This window comes from Molossus molossus, unplaced genomic scaffold (assembly GCF_014108415.1).
Source record: "Molossus molossus isolate mMolMol1 unplaced genomic scaffold, mMolMol1.p scaffold_m16_p_16, whole genome shotgun sequence".
In the NCBI taxonomy this organism is placed as follows: Eukaryota; Metazoa; Chordata; class Mammalia; order Chiroptera; family Molossidae; genus Molossus; species Molossus molossus.
The window spans coordinates 51878873-51898475 of NW_023425351.1; the positions used below are offsets into that span (position 1 = coordinate 51878873).

Here is a 19603-nt window from a genome sequence, read left to right on the forward strand (position 1 = left end):
AGAACAAACCTAGGAGCTCCGCGAGGGGACAGCCAGCCAGCAACCGTCACAAAATTTCCTACGCGTGGACTAGCTTCAGCCGCGGCCGCTCCTGCCCCCGTTCGCCCCGCCCTCCGGCACTCATTGGCTGTCCGCTCCGACGCCCGACCCACAGCCTCTCGCCTATTGGGCCAGACGGGACTTGGAGGGGGGTGCAGAAGTGCGGGCCTGGAGGGAACCGAGAGCCCCCTTCTAGGAGGGCGAAGAGGGGGGAGCGGGGGAGGGCTTGCCGAGGAGGAGGCGGCCATGGCAGCTGCGCGGCGGCAACGGCGCCTGCGACGGAGCGCGCGCCCGGCTTTGAATGAGCGGGGCTGGGACTGAACCGGCGGAGCGCGAGCTCGAAGAAGCGACCAGCAGCACGCGCGCGCGCGCCTTTGCGTGTGCGTGCGTGTGTGCGCGCGCGCGCGCGCGCGACCCACGGCAGCTCGGAGCCTCCACCGGGCGGGCGGGGAGGGGGAGGGGCAGGTGAGTGTGTGCGGCTCGCGCGCGCCCGCGAGGGGCTTCCCTTCCCCACCCCCATCGCAACGCCGGCCTTGGGGTGTCCTCTGCCCTTCTCTGGTCAGCCCTCCTCTTCTCTCCGTACTTCCCGACTTCCCACCTTCCTTTTTGCCCCTCCCGCTGATTACCCCCACCCCACGGCCGACTGCCATTCTAGGGTACTGTTTCCGGGTCAGGGTGACCTGCGGGGTGAGGGAAGGGCCATTGGGAGTGGGCCTAGGCGTGCAGCCTTCACTATGCGGGGCTCACGCGTCGGCGGTCGGCCCGCGGGGCACCGACCCGAAGTCCCCGGGACTCCCTACTTTCCCCCCGCCGGGAAATTTGCCGTCCTTTCTGCAGGTCCTCTGCAGCCCTTTCTCCCTCCCAGGCGGATTTCTTCCAAAATCCAAATCCCAGCCCACCTGGCACCCACTTTTAGCAATTTAGAGCGTTTCACAAAACGCCGTGCTCATGGCGTCGGATTGTGTAACCTGAAAACGCTCTTGCCGTTTTCCTGATCTGTACAGTGGGTATGATCTGGTCACCAGGCAATCTCAGGTGGGTAATCTCCAGTTATAAAGCATTTCAGTATGAAACTCTTTACTTTTGAGCCCTTCTGGAGACCTTACTCTGCCTTTGTAAGAGTCTCAGTGGTGTCACCCTATTTGAGAACCTGAGTGTGTTGCCGGACACGGTACCGGGTTGGACTTGGAACCCGCGCTCAGTCTGCTTATGGTTCCCCTTCTCTTGCCACTGCCAAACTTTGGGTTTTGAAATTTTAGTGAGTTCAAATGAATTTTATTTTGGGGGGCCTTGTGATATTCCTTAGCCTACCTCAAAGAGTTGCAAACTTAATTGAGCATATTCTGTACTGTGTTAAATCATATGGTTTTTCAAATGTTGGTATTTAAAAAATTCAAAATGTCTAGTTTTAGAAATACAGTGATCGGTGACTCGTTTATTCTGTTGTGTACCAACATAGATTGTGGCTTGACTTGTTTCACAAATTGTGTTAGGTGACTACTGAAAGGGTCTTGACATCAGTTTACATGGAATTACAGGGAGGAAAGGTAATTTAACCTTTCAATATCTAATGCAGAATTCTTTTTAAAATTTGTAGGTGAATCTTTTTCACTTGGCAGAATTTCCTAGATAGGTCATTTCCACAAAAGCCCTGAGCATTGGTTGCGTCATGGTTCTGCTGTCTCAAGTTTTTCTATTTTCCTAGTAAATTTTAATGACATCTTAATTTTAAAATTAGATTATATTAACATTTTGTGGTTCTAGAAAGTATTTTGAAGAAACCAAAGTGCAAGTCTAAGATGTATGCTTATCAGGTTGGTGATCTAGAGGCCATTTCAAAAATCAAACTGAGGCAATGAGTATCAAAATAAAGGTTCCCAAATGGCATGTAGTGTGGAGAGAGCCCGAGCTTTAGGTTCAAGTTGTTTAATTCCTGGATGAGTGAATTTGAGCTTCATGTCATCCTCTGTTCTTAAGATTCCAGTGAGGTGCTAGAACATTCATTGTCTAGAACATAAATTTTCAACAAGTGTGCTGCAAGAATTTTTAAAACATGCACTACCTGACTATTTAGTCAAGGTCTCTGACCTCTTTTCCCTCCGATTGTCAAATAACAATATGACAATAGCCAACAAAACAATAGCTGTCTGGTGTGACTGAATCAAAATTATACCTTTTTTTTTTGTCACATTGGCAAAAAATATATTTTTTGTTGTGGGCAGAATTTTAGTAATTTGTTTATGTGTGCCATGCAATAAAAAAGGTTGAAAATTACTAGTCTAGAACTATGTCTTGAACATACTGGGTGCTCAAGGAATATTGATTTTCTTCCATTCAACAAATATCTGAGTCACCTACTATGTGCTTGGCATTGGATAAGACGTAAAGTGCTAAACTGAGCAAGACTGAGGGAGGCTCTGCCTCCTTCCCTTGCATTGTCACAGGCTTGTGACAGCTGAGCAGTGAACATGGAGTTTCTGGGTCAGTAGTGTTTCCCATCATCCTTGGTAGAATCTGTTACATAGTAGGTGCTAAATATCTATCTTCATTGAGTTGAGTTGAGTTGAGTTGAAACGTTTGGTAAATATGAGTCCCAAAGAATATTCTTGTCTGTAAATCAGGGTAATTGATAGATTCAAGTGTTGCTTGATAGTTAACTTGATTGCATTTTCCCCACTTCAGTGCAACTGGTTGGAAATTTTATCTTGGAAATTATATCATCATCACCAAATTTCTAAGACTATTTATTGTATTCTTGGCTTTTGAATTAAATAGACATAGGTTTGAATTAGAGTCATTGGGTGTGGGAACATGGAAATATGCTTACTCTCTGTGCTTCAATTCTATGAAATGAGAGCAATAATATCTATCTCATAAGATGATTTTATGAGTTAAGTGAGATAATATTAGTGCTTGGCACATTGTACCTGGTTAGTGAATATTAGTTCTCTTCTTTCATTAATCTCAAAAGCAAATATTCCACAGAATAAGAAAATGCTTAATGGCTAGGGTGAGAATTTTATTGTTAATAATAGCTCCACTTTGTGTTTTTCTTTTGAAACAACTGGACATTTTATTTCCAGTTACCACTGAAGTTGAAAAATACTTATTGAACAATGACACATAACAATATCTGTGCGTAGGTGATGACCCTGATTACCAAGCATTTATATGAAATTTTTTCTCAGTTCTTCATTCATGTAGCATAATCCTACCTTATCTGTGGGGTTCCAAGACCCCCAGTGGATGCCGGAAACTGCAGATAGTACTAAACTCTATGTATCCTGTACATACATTTGTTCCTGTAATACATACCTACTATATAGTTTTATCTATAGATTGGGTCCAATAAGTGATTAACAACAATAACTAATAATAAAATAGAATAATTATATCTGTACTGTAATAAAAGTTATATGAATGAATGTGGCATTATAAGTAAAATAAAGGTTACTTGAACACAAGTGCTGTGATACCAGGACAGGCGATCTAATACCAAGGTAGCTACTAAGTGACTAACAGGAAGGTAGGGTATACAGTGTGGATACACTGGACAAAAGAATGATTCATGTCCTGGGTAGATGGAGCAAACAGCACAAGATTTCATTATGCTACTCAGAATGATGTGCCATTTAAAACTTATAAATTGTTTATTTCTGTAATTTTCCATTTAATATTTTCAGACTACAGTTGACCATAGGCAACTGACACCATGGGTAACTGAAACTGTAGAAAGCAGAACCACAGACAGAAGGGACTACTGTATATCCTGAGACCTACTCCTCTCCCCAGTCCTTAAGTAGTAATACAAGTTAGCTCTCCAGAAAGAGTTATAAATAATCACTACAAGATGATTGTATTAAGGACTTTTTAAAAGATTCTAAACAATCTGAAAGCTTTCCTAAGTGAAATAACATTATTTTAAAATGTCTTATTAATTTGTGAGTGTTGCTAACATAAAAAATACAGTTGATTGTAGATTCCATTGAATTTTCTAAATGCACACAGTTTTATTTATTTCTAATCTGGATGCCTTTTATTTCCTTTTCTTGCTTGATTGCACTGGCCAGTACCTCCACTACAATGCTGAATAGAAATGATGAAAGCATGCTTGTGTTGTTCATGATCTTAGGGTAATCACCTTGCACAAATATATTGTGTGTAAATCTTCAATAAGTATTATCCAACTTGAATGACTTCAGTGGCAACTGGCTAGTTCCAGTTGTTCCAAAAGAAAAACAAAGTGGAGTTATTATTGACAACAGAATAAAATTCTCACCCTAGCAATTAAGAATTTTCTCATTCTGCAGAATATTTGCTTTTATGGTTTTCTGATTAATGAAAGAGAGGAACTATATTCACTGACCAGGTACTGTGTGCCAAGCATTACTATTACTTCACTTAACTGATAAAGTCATCTTATGAAATAGGTATTATTGCTCTCATTTCATGAAATTGAAGCACAGAGAATAAGCATGTTCCCACACCAAATGACTTTGATTCAAACCTAGATCTGTTTAATTCAAAAGCCAAGAATACCTCACTAACAATAAACATTCTTATAAATTCATTGATGATGTTATAATTTGCAAGATAAATTTTCCAACCAGTTGCACTGAAGTGCAATCAAGTTAACTAGACAGCAACATTTAATTTATTTGATCCATTGGCTGTTGGGTAGCATGTTGTGTAGTTTTACTTATTGCATTTTATTTCAGTTTTCTTTCTGTCATTGATTTCTAGTTTCATGCCATTGTGGTCAGAAAAGATGCTTGATATATTAGTTTTCTCAACTTAACTAAGGCTTGTTTTGTGGTCTAATATATAATCTATTCTGGAAAATGTTCCATGCACACTTGTAAAAAGTATGTGTTCTGCTATTTTTGACAACTTGTTCTACATATGTGTATTAAGTCAATTTGTTGTAATTTTCCGTGTGGATGAACCAATGATGTGAATAGGGTATTAAAATCCCCTATTATTATATTAATGTGGATGTCTCCCTGTATGACCATTAATAACTGCATATATTTCAGAGCTGCTATGTTGTGTACATAGCCTCTTCTTGGATTGACCACTTTATAATATGTATTACCCTTATTTGTCTTTTTTTACATTTTTTGTTTTAAAGTTAATTTTGTCTGATACGAGTATTGTTATCCCATCTTTCTTTTTGTTTCCAATGGAATATAATTTTCCATTCCTTCACTGTCTTTCAATTTGCAGTTAGTCTCTTGTAAGCAGCATATAAAATGGGTCATGTCTTTTAATCCATTCAGCCACTCTATGTTTTTACTGGAACATTTAATCCATTTACATTTAAAATAATTATAAGTATGTACTTACAGTATTGCCATTTTGTTCATTGTTTTTTAGTTGATAGTTTTCTATTCTTTTCTTCTTTTGATCTCTTCCCTTGTGATTTGCTGGTTTTCTTTAATGTTTTGTTTGGGTGACACCCTGTTTTTCCTGCTCAGTCCCACTGTTCAGGAGGCAGAAGGCTTAGGGCAGTGTAGCTGGGAACAGTGTGGTGATCTGGCAGGTAATCCAAGGAATAGAGCTCCCCGCCCACTCCGTGGAAGTGGAGGGACATTTGAACAGTGGTGCTCACTGGCTCTTCCTGACCAGAGTTCCCTTTCTCTTGTCTTTTAGAAGCTGTTTATTCAGCCCTCAGTTGTACAGCAGTCATTGTTGTCTGTATACGTGTATATTTGAGTTTGCTCATCAGAGAGGATGAAGTGAGTTCAGTGTCCCCCACTGCCACCATCCTGGACCTCGCATGATTTACATTTTAATTTTAAATTTATTATGCTGTATTTGTGATTTATAAAGAAAAGTAAAAAATATGCCTGATTTTCACAGCTTATAATAGGACTTCTAAGCTTGACTTCAGAACAGGAATAAGTGTATGAAATTAACTTAATGCATTTATTTTTGTGCCTTTTCCACAGGTTTTGATTCCCGTCATGGCTGTCACACAGTTTCGGTTATTTAAAGTTTGTACATGCTTAGCAACATTGTTCTCATTCCTAAAGAGATTAATATGCAGGTAAACAAATTTTATGTTCAAATTGATCTGTTTATCTTCTTTCTGGTTGGATGCTTTCTTAACTATGAAACAGGACAGACTATATTTAAACTAAATATCTTGATTGTGGTATTTATTCACTAATCTCTAGTATTTCTAAAATATTTTTTCTCCACTTCATATTTTTCTTTCAAATTTTTACATGCTCCATTAAAATAACATTCCTAGTACTTTAGAATTTCAGAAATAAGCACACCAATTTTCATTATTAAAATTATCAGAGGGTTTTATGTATATAGTTGTTTCAATATCATAATGTCTTAAGATGGTTAGGTGGAATTAGACGTAGTTATTTTTTTATAGACTACCATATGAATGTTATTTTTATATTTTAAAAACTGTAACAGAGAAACCCTAAACAAAGTAGATTTTTTGTTTGTTTTTGGGGGTCTCATTTTGTTTTGTTTTCTCATCTCTTAAATAATTTGTAGGTAGCCTAGGGCAAGGTAAGTCATTCTGCTTCAGTAAGTCATCCTTTTCAGTAAGAGTTCCTTTTCTCTTTTCACACTTTCATACTCTAGAGCTATAGTTTCTAAACTGTGTGCTACTGCACTTCAGGGCTTCTCATTAAACTCATAGGAGTGCCACAGTATATTTTTAATTTTCCAGCAAAACACAATGAGTGTAATAGTCAGCATCTTTAAACGCTGCACAAACTACTGGCTCAAGGTAGTTCAGATTTGCAACACTAAATCCTGTAGCATTACTTTTGATGATGTTCTTGAATGTTTGTGATAAGTTTTTGTTCACTTGTAGTTCCGGTGACTTAGCCTTGCAAAGCTAGGATTTTAGGTTGTAATTAAAAGCAAGTACTGCCCTGGCCAGTTTGGCTCAGCGGTTAGAGCATCGGCCCGCGGACCAGAGAGTCCCAGGTTCGGTTCCCGCTAAGGGCATGTACCTCGGTTGCAGTTTGTCTCCCGCCCCAGTTGGGGTCATGTGGGTGGCAGCTACTTGATGTATCTCTTTCACGTTGATGTTTCTCTCTCTCTCTTCCCCCCTTTCTCCCTCTCACTCTAACTGAAGATAAATGCAAAAATGTCCTTGGGTGAGGATTAAACAACAAAAAAAAGCAAGTACTAAACCAAAATTAATGTAGAACAGAAAATGAGGGTGGTGGTGTCCAGTCTGATTATAAGGCTTGAGAAGGTATGCATTGTCCAACAGACATGCACATTCCATTAGTAAGTAACTGTGGTTAAGAATGAAATAAAAATATTATTTTTTCTTTAAATTGATATGTATTATTTTTTTCAAATGTCTACCAAGCAATTAGGACATATACGTGTTAAATTTTTGGGGCCTTACGTATATAATCAGTGGGTTCATTGGGTATTTCTTTTGGCCTAAGGGTACTATAAAAAAAAATGACTCATTAAGAGTAGAGTAGAATAAAAGAAATTGAAGGGCAATCAGCTCTCTTTTTTAGTGGACATGATTTAGAAGTTGCACAGAATAATTCTGTTCTCAGCCTACTGTCCAGAGCTTAGTTATATATGGCCACCTAGCTGCAGGGGAGACGAGGAATGCATTCTCTAGTAAATGTCCATTTTAAAGCTACTAAAACACTGAGGATTAAGTATCATTGAATTTATTGTTAGAATTAGAGTGGTCTGGGATTAAAAAAAAAAAAAAATGAGGTCCAAGATATGGCAGTGGAAGTGAGTGGAGATGATTGCTGGAGGAGAGGTCAAGAAAGAAATGGGAAATTTAGGTGATTGTTGAAATCACCCGGGAAGAGGACAGGATTTGGGAAGTAGGAAAACGTGCTGAAAATCATTCAGAGCATGAGGACAGTGGCCAGCAATTCACTAGATAAAGGAGGATAAGAATGGATATTAACTACTAGAAGGCCAGAGAGTAAAACAAGTAATTATGTTAATAGTAGTGAAGATTACAGTGTTTTTCTCTTTGAATCTGTATTTTATAAAACTTCTATTGCATATAGATTACTTTTAGTATAAGAAATTGCATTTGATTAATACTTATTACGGACATTTCTGTTGTCAATGTAAGTATATTTAGGATTGAGTATATGTTCAGTTTTTAAGAAAACAGACCATTTTTTAGAATTAGCTTTTCTTAAGTGTCAGAAGGAACCTAGATTAAGTGTTCTAAAACACCAGGTTTATATCATACATTTGGTAGTAGACTATTATTTTTCTATTTATCCTTTAAACAAAGTATGATTTCTAATCTTGTAATAAAAGGCTGATTTTAGTAATTAGATCTAAGTAGATGCTTTATAGATTATTTGAAATGAAGCAAGTGACTGATCATTTATAATAGCTACCTTTTATTTAATGTCTTGTTATATAGCAGGTACTGTCTAGTGTCAAGCTGCTTTAAATATTATCACTTAATTAAATCCTCACAACACCCATGCTTTTAACATCTGAGTTATAATGCCTATCTTGTTTAATACAGTTCTTTTCCTACTAATCCTTAAAACTTATTAGTTATGGTTTAGTTCAACCCAGTGATTTTTAAACTTTTTATTAGTTTAATAGGTAATCTTAACAAGAAGCTAAATATGTAAAACAAAACCCCACCTGGTTAAAACAGCATAGGTGTCTCAGAGCTTCACCTATAGAACTCGACAGTAATCTAAGTAGCATGATATGAAACCATTTTTTTTTGGCTTTATATTCCTGCTGAGTTTGTCTATAATTCTGAGTCCTAAGCCATAAAGCAGTTATGTTGTATGGTCCAAGATTTTAAAAACATTCATAAGATACCTGGTGTAAGCTTTTCATTTATACCTTAATGAGCAACTGTTAATTATTAAAATAAATAATTCTAAAATTGGAAAAGATCTTTTATAAGCCCTAAGTTACTGTCCATAGTACTTTTACCTATGTTTGTTTTGGGAGTTCTTGAAATAAATTATTTCATTTTTATTTTAGATCTGGCAGAGGACGGAAATTAAGTGGAGACCAAATAACGTTGCCAACTACAGTTGATTATTCATCAGTTCCAAAACAGGTAAATTTTTTTAAAGGTTGAATAAATGTTACAGAACCATACTTTTTAAACTGGATTGCAGACCATTTAGTATGTCACAAAATTAATTTGGAAGTCAGGGTCTTGATTTTTGTTGTTACATATTTTGATTCTAAAAATTTTACTTGGTTCTTTATTTTATTTTCTGTTGTTTTGCTGAGATTTTCTATATTTTCTTAGTGATTTCAAGAGTGTTTGCTATTGCTTATTGGTGCATATTTATAATATTATTTTAAAGTTAGATAATTCCAACATTTATATCACCTTGGAGTTGGTGTCTGTTGATTGACTTTTTCCATGTGAGTTGAGATTTCTTGAATTTTTGTGTGCTGAATAATTTTGGGTTATTTCATGGACACTTTGAATATTTTGAGACTCTTATTTAAATCTTATAAAGAATGTTGATATTCTTTATTTTATCGGGCAATTAACCTGGTTAGGCTTAGGTTGCAAGTTCCAATCCTCCTTTTGTGGGCTGTAGTTCTAATGTCAATTCAATTTTCAAAGCAGTTGCTTTTTTTTTTTTAATGGATATAACAATGTCTAACTCAGAGTAAAAGTCTTTTTTAAACTTTTGATGTGGTTTTGATATATGAAATAAAATCTATATTTCTCTGTTGGTCAAAAAAGTTTGAAACCTAATGTTTTAGCAAGCACATTTTTCTAATAAATGATAAATGAAATGTTAATTAGTTTCTTCCTATATGGCTGACAATATTGATCAATTAAATTTAGACAGATGTTGAAGAGTGGACTTCCTGGGATGAAGATGCACCCACAAGTGTAAAGATTGAAGGAGGGAATGGGAATGTGGCAACACAACAAAATGCTTTGGAACAACTGGAACCTGACTATTTTAAGGACATGACACCAACTATAAGGAAAACCCAGAAAGTATGTTATAGATTTGTGCTTTTAGCAATTAAACTATAAAACTGCTTTTCAGATTCCCATAGTTAAAATTAGACAATATTATTAGTATTGTTGGAAAGCCTATTTGTAATTACTAATTTGTGTCTGTCATGTTCAAGGTGAAAATTTATATAATTCAAGTAACCTAGACACAGATCTAGTAATTTGTACGCCTTTTAAAAATGTATCTCAACATTTATTGAAATTCTACTGTATATCAGAGTTTAGACTCCAATCTTCTGTGGAAGCTAAGCTGAATAAGGTACAATTCTAACCTTAAAAGACTTCACAGTTTAGTGATGTCAACAAACTAAGTATTTTTCATTGTTTGTAACCATTATAAAACTGAGGCAAGGCACTGAGAACTTGTAGTGGGTTTGTGTGAGTCATCCATACTTTATTTAATCCCTTTGAGTTGAATATGAATGATCACTTAAAGATATAGGGAATTATTGGAAAAAGAATAATGGCTGAGTATATATTTTTTAAATCAAATAGTATATATACTTAAAAAATTTTTTAAAATCATAGAATACAGAAGAGCTCATAATGAAAAGTAACAAACCTCTGTCCCATCACTCTTTTTTTTTAAAAATTATATTTTTAATGATTTTTTTTTTTTAGAGAGAGAAACATCTATGTGAGAGAGAAACATCCATCGGCTGCCTCCTGCACGTCCCCAACTGGGAATTGAGCTTGCAACCCAGTCATGTGCCCTGACCAGGAATTAAACCAGGACCTCTCAGTCCATAGGACACCGCTCAATCCACTGAGCCACACCAGCCAGACTGCCTCATCACTCTTCATAGGCAGTTCTACTTCCCAGAAGCAGCCACTCATAACTTTTTCTGTTTGGGCTTCTAGTGTTCTTCGATAGATAGATAGATAGATAGATAGATAGATAGATAGATAGATAGATAGATAGATGATAGATAGATAGATAGATAGATAGATAGATAGATAGAGATAGGTTATATTGCTATGTCTTGATTTACCATTCACAGACATTGTCTATTGACTTTATACTATGGTAAATGAGGATTTATTTTATACTTTCCTTACCCTTCTTCCCCATCTTTCAAGTTTTATAATGGTATTATTTCAATCTACCTCATCAGTTACTCTATTTATTTTTAATTCTTTTTCCTTTATTGATTTTAGAGAGAGAAAATAAGAGGGAGAGAGAGATAGAAACATCAATGAGAGAGAACATCAATTGGCCGCCTCCTACATGCCCCCCACTAGGGATCAAGCCCAAACCTGGGCATGTGCCCTGACCAGGAATCGAACCAGTGACCTCTTGGTGTATGGGTCGACCCTCAACCACGGAGCCACACTGTCCAGATTCATCAGTCACTCTATTAAAAACAAAAAAACACACACTTAAAGTTTTATTTTTTGTTCAATCAAGCATAGAAAATATCTTTTATAAATATACTTTATAAAATGAGGATTTTCTTTAATCCCCACTTCTCTCATAGTGTTTTTCACCCTCTTCTACCTTTAATCCAGTATCAGCTGTATATTTATCTTTACATTTTTAAGGCTGATAACATTTACATTCTATAATCATAATTGTTTTTATTGAGTTGTCCAGATGTCTCAGTGTTGTAAAGCATCAAGTTGTGTATTTTTCAAGAAGTTTAAGTGAGTTTCTTAGAAACCCAGAATATTATAATAGTATCTTAATAAATTAATTGGAATGAAAATGCTTTTAATTTACAAAGCAACTTCCACTGGCTTGAAAGAGTTAATGTATTCATAAATATCCACATGCATAGAAAGTTGGTTATACTTTAGGTAGGACATAATTTTTGTTCTTAATACTGTGACTAAAAGTGTTTAATTACATTTGGGCATCTGGAGTCTAGGAAAGAAAGTGAGGAAAGAGAAAGAGGAAAATGTATTATTATTATTTTAAGAGAAATCCAATGTTTCTCAGTATGTTTCTGATTTGTGTGACAATTGCCTGGGAATTTTGGTATTTTTTATAGACTAAAATATTTTTTACATTGTAAATTTTTAAATAAGAAAGGTAGAACGTATTTTAAATAATTATAAAATGCTTTGGTCAGTTAATTATTTTATTTTTATATAGTGATGTGTAAAATATTCTTATAATTCTATTTCAATTAATCTTGCAGATCATTATTAAGAAGAGAGAACCGTTAAATTTTGGCATCCCAGATGGTAGCACAGGTTTCTCTAGTAGATTAGCAGCTACACAAGATATGCCTTTTATTCACCAATCAGTAAGTATGTTAATGGTATCTAAGCAAGGGTTGTTTTTATTCTTTTTTCTTTAAAGAAGAGGAAAAAATAAAAATGAATTGAACATAGTATTTGTATTTCTATTTGAAATAGGTCTAGCAGGTTGAGAGAGGCTGTTGTGGAGTTGTACTGTTCCTATCCTTTGTGGTAAATCACATCACAGTCCCATTGTACACATGAAGGAGAGAGACGAAAATGTTATTTAATAATATGACCTTTAAACAGATTACCACTAAAATTTAACCATAATAGCAAGTTATTTTTAAGTGAGTTGTGAATTGTTTTTCTAGTAAATTTTATTTACATGTAAAGTGTGAGAATAAAAGTAGTGAGGAGAGTATATAACTGTGGTTGTCAACCTTGGAAACGTATCAGAATCACCTTTGAATTTTTTAAAAACACCAAGGTCTAGACCTAACCTTAAACATGATTATTGATTAGTTATTATTAATTGATCATATATGTCATCTATTGTTGTATAACAACCCAACATGTAGAGGCTTAAAAACAATAGTAAACATTTTTCTTCTCATATAGTTTATGTGGGTCAGGAATCCAGGGGAGACTAAACTGGGTGGTTCTGGCTCAGGGTTTCTAATGAGTTACAGACAAGACATTAGCTGGGGCTGTAGTCATCTGAAGGCTCTTCTGGGATTGGAGGATTCATTTCAAAAGTGGTTCACTTAAGTGCCTTGAAAATTAATGCTGGTTGGTAGCACAAAGCCTCAGTTCCTCCAATGGACCTTATAACATAACTGCTGACTTTCGCAGAACAAGTGATCCCGGAGAAATAGAGAGAGAACATGCAGGGGTGAAGCCACCATGCCTGCTTATGACAACTGTATATGTGACACACTGTCACCTCTATATTATTTATTCATTGGAAGCTAGTCACTAATTTAGCCCACATGGATGGGGAGAAGAATTAAGCTTTACCTCTTGAAAGAAGGATCAAAGAATTTGCAGGTAGTTTTAAACCACCCCAACTGTGTGTCCATCTGTCTAGTATATTTGTTTAAACTGCATAGATGCTTCTGAGGTCCCTCTCTCCTGGGGTCCCATGTATACATATATTTTTTATTCATTGATCAAAAACTTTTTACTAATGCCAGATGCTATGCTAGATGCTAATAATTTAGTGGAAAGTAAGCAAAACTGGTAGGATCCTTGCCTCAGTAGAATGCATTCAAAGGTACAAGGAGAAGGCACAATATTAAACAAATAATCATACACATAATAAACATTACAGATTTTGATAACTTCTACACAGGTACATGTATGATGGCACAATAGCACTCAGATATTTCTCTAAAAGAGCATAGCACTGGAATGTATAATTTTTTATTTTGCATTTCTGAATTGTAAACATTATTCACATATGTGGGCTCCATATTGGTAAAATTGTTCAGACTTCCCCAGTGCATTAGTACACGTATGCCACCTAACAGTAATTGTGAGATATTACAACATTAATGTAGTTCATTATAAAGTTGTAAATACATAACTGCTTACAGGGTTGGGAAGGGGTAAAAAGGGGAGACAGGGAATGTCTCTAATGCCTTTTCCACATATTTTCCTTCTAAGCAGACAAAAGAAAGGGCATTGCCTAGGAGAGAATGGTAACCTCCTGCACTTGGCTGCACCAAAAATATTTTACCACCCATTCCCCAAATAAGGCTCTTCTTTTAAATTGCACATTCCTTTTTTTTGAACTAATTATTTGTATTGTGATAGCTCTTTTTATACTAAGGATATTAATTTTTTCTGTCATGTTTTACGATATTTCAGCTTTATAATTTAGTTTAGATGTTTTTAGTGTATTTAGATTTTGTGTAGCAAATCTATCAATCTTCTCTTTTACAACTTTTTTCTTTTTATTTAGAAGGCCATGTCTACCAAAGGATCAGATATCACTCCTTTTTATGGTCTTAGTTGTTTCACTTTTTAAATATCTAAATGTTATATACACTAAAAGTAAAAAAATCTCTCTGGAAAAATGGATAAATTTACAAATAAAATAGATATAACATGATAACATGAAGAAAAGTTTGATCTTACTGGTTCTCAAACAAATTCAGAGTAATAAGACATTTTTAGGTCTTAACAAATTTGCAAAGATAGAAAAGAAGATTATTACAAAGGTACCTATTGACAGGTACAAGGAAACAAGCTTCTACCTACTGCTGTCGGGGGGATAAGTTGGTAGAGCTTTTTAAGAGAGTCATTTGTATATTGTTTCAGTGACTTTAAAAATCTTTTTCTTGATTTAGCAATTCTACTTTTTAGAAATTTATATTACAGGGATAATTAGAAGTACTGAAAAAATTTTAACAGGATATTACAGTTATGGGTAGGAGGAGAAAATGCAACACATTTTATTTCGTTTTTAGGAGAGAACATAATACATTTATTCACAGATTGGTTCTAGTTCTTTTATGCACATACTCTCTTCCACACCTAACTAAACATTCTAGAATGAGCATTTTCACTGGTCTGTGGGGAAAAAAGTCAACTTTTAGAGTGGGCAGGGAAACAGCCTTGTGCAGGACATGGTGACGTGGTATGGACCTGGAGCAAGCGCAGGGCAATGCCAAGGTCTGGGTTATGGTGGTTGTATTTTACTTTTTTATTTTATTTTTTATTTGATTTTAGAGGAAGGGGGAGAGAGAGAAATATAGATTTGTTGTTCTACTTATTTATGCATTCATTGATTGATTCTTGTATGCGCCCTGACCGGAGATCCAACTGGGTTATGTTTTAAAAGATGCTCTGCTGGACCACTGAGGGGAAAAAGAATGGCTCTTTACTATTGTAATTTTGTTTTTTGCCTTTTTTACTGTAGCCTGAATTAGGTGACTTGGATACCTGGCAGGAAAATACCAATGCATGGGAAGAAGAAGAAGATGCGTCCTGGCAAGCAGAAGAAGTTCTGAGGTATTTGAGTAATGTTTACATTGCAACCTGAATAGGACTAGATTTGTTCATGTTACACCTAAGGTCAAGAAAGCTTACTCTGCCAAAGACTACATTTTTCTTCATTCTCATTTGAACCTTAGATAATATGGGATACTTTTTTTGTATTTCAGACCACATATGCTATTTTATATGATTAAAACCTCAGAATTGAAAGCATTATAGAAGCAAAATAATTTTTAATGACAAGATCTTTTACAGATATACACCATATTGCTCCATATACTTTTATATTTCATTCCCTGTAAAATATACTTATCTCTTGAAATGCCCTATGAAATGTGAGTCACCACTGTATATTTCTCCAGATCAAAAATAACACTTTTATTTTTTTAATGTTTTTATTGATTTTTTTAGAGAGAGAGAAGAGGAGACAGAGAGAGAAACATGGATGTGAGAGAGAAACATCGATTGGCTGCCTCCTGCATGCTCTCTACTGGGGATCAATCCCTCAACCCGGGCATGTCCCTGTCTGGGAATCAAACCGGGACCTCTCAGTCTATGGGAGGATGCTCAGTCCACTGAGCCATACCGGCCGGGCAGAAATTACACTTTTATTTTTGTTCTTGCATAGTGCCTAGCCCCTTAAATTTCAATGAAAATACCTTATATAGCCTTCTATATTTGTATGTGTATCTTAATGGATGCACTCAAAAGCCCTATGAGGTATATAACAAGTCAGGTACAGCCGATTCTACAGAAAAGAAAATATACTGGAGGTTTTTAAGTTTATTTTCATTAGTTGTTACGTTCTTATTTCTTGTTTTTGTGAACAATAAACTTAATTCTTGCTACTGCTGGACTAGGTCAAAGAGTAAAAAGAAAATTGGCCTGGCCGGTTTGTTCAGTGATTAGAGCATCAGCCTGCGGTCCAGAGAGACCTGGGTTCGGTTCCCGCTAGGGGCACATACCTCGGTTGCAGTTTGTCCCCTGGATGGGTTGTGTGGGTGGCAGCCACTTGATGTATCCCTTTCACATCACTCTCTTCCTCTCTCTCCCTCCCACTCTATCTGAACAAAAAATGGAAAAATGTCCTCGGGTGAGGATAAAAATTAAATAAATAAATAAATAAATAAATAAATAAATAAATAAATAAATAAATTTACTTTAGAGTTTGTGACTAGCATCACTGATGAAAACTCCAATATTTAAAATGTGTCTAAATTACTTTGGCATTTTGAAAGATGATATAGTACAATACAGCTATATAAGTTTTTATTTTAAAAGATTGTTTTTATAATAGGGATATAAAATGAATTACCCTTTATCTGACTATTTTAACAAAACAACTGATTTCATTTTTGTATTTTCCTTTCCTCTTTATCAATAAATTACTATTACCTTGAACAACCAGCAGAGGGTGCAGTTAATTCACTGGGGGTCATGGCTGACTTTCTCTTTTGGTCTTGTCCATTTTCACCATCTTTTTTCCACAGCAAGGGGTCCATTTTATTATTATTATTATTTTTATCCTCACTCGAGGACCTTTTTGCATTTCTCTTCAGATAGAGCGGGAGGGAAGGAGGGAGGAAGAGAGAGAGAGACACATTGAATGGTTGCCACCCACATGACCCCAATGAGGGCCAGGGATGAGCCGCAACCTAAGTATGAGCCCTTAGCAGGAACCAAACCCAGGACTCTCTGGTCTGTGGGCCTACGCTCTAACCGCTGAGCCAAACTGGCCAGGGCAAGGGGTCCATTTTAAAACTCAGTGAAGTTATGAGAATTTTAAATATTTAGTTCCTATTTGATCATTATTCAGTATTAAGGAAATATTTTAAAATTCTAAATGGCAGTATTTATACTTATGGATCATCAAAGAAGATAAACCATCTATATTTTTTACTCTGTTTTTTGGATAAATCATAGATATTGAAGTCAGAGTATTTTAGAACATATTGGGGATTCTAGTAATGATGTATGTCATTAACCACAAGGATAAAGAAAAGGGCTGTTCATTTAGAGCCCAGCAATCTTATTCACTGCACTGTAGAGTATGTGAGTTCACAAGTATCTGAACATTTACTGTACAAAACCTTCTGTTTGCCACCCTGTCTTCTTGTACCCTGAATGAAATAAGACCCCAAAACTCAAACTTAGTGTTTTACGTGATGCGACAACTTGGGAGAGGGAGCCTGTTAGTCAGTAATAGGCATGTTTCATGCTGCAAGGTTGCATAAGTAGAACCACAGAGACAGAGAGTTTCCATCTGTTGTTACTGCCTCCGAAGGACATTGAGAATTTTAAAGTGTGTCCATACTCCATATCCTCTACCTCAGCCTGTTTCCCATGGCCACTTTAAACTCCTACCACCACTGTGATCAGTGTCATTAAGGAAGAGGACTTTGGTACTTCAGTAATTCCAGACCTGTATCTGGACAGGGAAAATATATTTTGTCCACAGAAATCTCTAAGTTTCCTCCTGTGCCAGAAACATTAATTATTGATGTTTAAATTTCAGCAGCTGACCAGGTCAAAGCTTGGTTATCTTACCTAGCCAGCCTTTTATAATTCTTTTTCTATCTCTCTTACCACGGGCGTTTTGACTTTTTTGGTGCATATTATCAGCTTTGCTTGAAAATGGGAAGAGCTAGTGAAAACTAGATTTTTAAAAACGATTCTTTTGAAACTGTAGTTAGTTAATTGATGGTGATGATCAAAAACAGGTTCACTACTTTCTTGAATTTTGGTCATTTATAACTCTGCTTACACCCAGTTGTAAGTATGATTGAGATTTGTATATACACTTCAGTCACTGTAGTCTCTTGCTGTCCCATACATAAGTAATCCACACTGGATTTTTTTGTATATAACCTAGTGTGGCCTATGCCATGCCTAACTGTGACATGCGACTTCCTTCCTCAACCTTGCATGTTTATTTTCTCATACCCTAAACCTTCAGATCTAGGACCAGCTTTTGTTCCTCTCCTTTGGCCTATTGCATCAGCCACTGCTACTCTTATGATGTGTAATAAGTATATAGCATCCATTCTACCCTTATTAGTAGGGCTGGTCAAATGTTAATCCTTAAGTAGAAATCCAGCTTCTAGTTGGAAGGCATGTTTGTGTTCTTGACATCCTTCGCTGACTGTTTTTTAATTATATAATAGAAGATTGAATCCTCAATATCAGGCTTTTCTGAGTGGTGTCAAAAAAAAAAAAAAAGACGTAGTCCAATGGAAGTAGTGTTTTAGTGGAAATAATCTGAAGAAGAAGGGTCAGGACATGTGACTTCTTATCCTTGTACTTAATCTTAGGACTTTGGTCAAGTCAGTTAGCCTTTGGGCCTCATTTTTGTTTGTTTGTAAAATGTAGATAATACCTCTTTTAATTTGTAAGTCGTTCTGAGGATTAAAAGAAATACTATTTTTGAAAATCTTTGAAGTTTTCAAAGCAGTGAAAGAATGAAGACTTTTTATTTACATTTGATGCCGGTAAAAAGGCAATGCTATTTCTTTCTGGAATGTATTTGCTATTTTACCTGTGTTATTTTCTTTTCTTTTAAATTCTCGCCTGAGGATATTTTTCCATGTATCTTCAGTCAGAGTGGGAGGGAGGTAGAGAGAGAATGAGACATTGATGTGAGAGAGACACATCGACCTGTTGCCTCTCTCACTACCCTGACCAGGACTGGGGACTCAACCACAACCGAGCGAGGCACGTGCCCTTGACCAGAATCGAACCCACGACTCCTTGGTCTGCAGGCCGACACTCCAACCACTGAGCTAAACCAGCCAGGGCTTACTTGTGGTATTTTCTAAAAGTAAAATAGGAATACATTTCTTTTCAGGCAGCAGAAGATAGCAGACAGAGAAAAGAGAGCAGCAGAACAACAGAGAAAGAAAATGGAAAAGGAAGCACAGCGGCTAATGAAGAAGGAGCAAAACAAAATTGGTGTGAAGCTTTCATAACAAATGTTCTTCAAATGTCATAGTGCCAGTAGGAAAGATAGGAGATTCACAACCCAAGCAACATTTGTCTGGATCTGAGAGTATTTTCAGAATATAAACACACTGCTTGATTTTAATGCATTCATCAGGCCATTCAGACACCAGGATTCTGTCAAAGAACCTTGAACTTTTAACGATTGAGACTCAAAAGAACAAAAAAGACTTATGAGACAATATTTTCTTCAACATGCTCCATTACAAGACAACTGTTTGCTGTAGAGAAATTATTACAAACGGAATATACCAGTACCTCTTCAAGCTAGTGTTTCTAGCTGAATCAATGGTTGTAAATAATTTTATGGTGGAACAGAGCTCTGCTGTCTATAATGCTCCCCTTCAATGTGCATAATGATACAATAAATAATTTTAA

At 36.2% G+C, this 19603-nt stretch overlaps 1 protein-coding gene across 2 annotated transcripts; it reads left to right on the forward strand.

The window, feature by feature from the left end:
• The first annotated feature begins 531 nt into the window (after positions 1-531).
• EBAG9 (estrogen receptor binding site associated antigen 9) lies at positions 532-19603 on the forward strand. 2 transcript variants are annotated; one of them, XM_036263992.1, is made up of 7 exons: positions 532-1074; positions 5991-6088; positions 9031-9109; positions 9863-10021; positions 12184-12291; positions 15153-15244; positions 19074-19603. In XM_036263992.1, the coding sequence occupies exons 2-7, from the start codon at positions 6006-6008 to the stop codon at positions 19192-19194; spliced, it is 642 nt and encodes a 213-aa protein (XP_036119885.1). In that variant the 5' UTR covers positions 532-1074; positions 5991-6005; the 3' UTR covers positions 19195-19603. The 2 variants fall into 2 exon arrangements, with proteins under 2 accessions (XP_036119885.1, XP_036119886.1); XM_036263993.1 differs by lacking the exon at positions 532-1074 and adding an exon at positions 5755-5777.

What these genes read in the sequence shown, in the direction of transcription:
- EBAG9 (XM_036263992.1), top strand. Translation starts at nt 6,006, where the DNA reads ATGGCTGTCACACAGTTTCGGTTATTTAAAGTTTGTACATGCTTAGCA. An exon ending in CTATAAGGAAAACCCAGAAA is followed by an intron (nt 10,022 to 12,183) that starts GTATGTTATAGA and finishes TTAATCTTGCAG; the next exon opens with ATCATTATTAAGAAGAGAGA. An exon ending in CAAGCAGAAGAAGTTCTGAG is followed by an intron (nt 15,245 to 19,073) that starts GTATTTGAGTAA and finishes ATTTCTTTTCAG; the next exon opens with GCAGCAGAAGATAGCAGACA.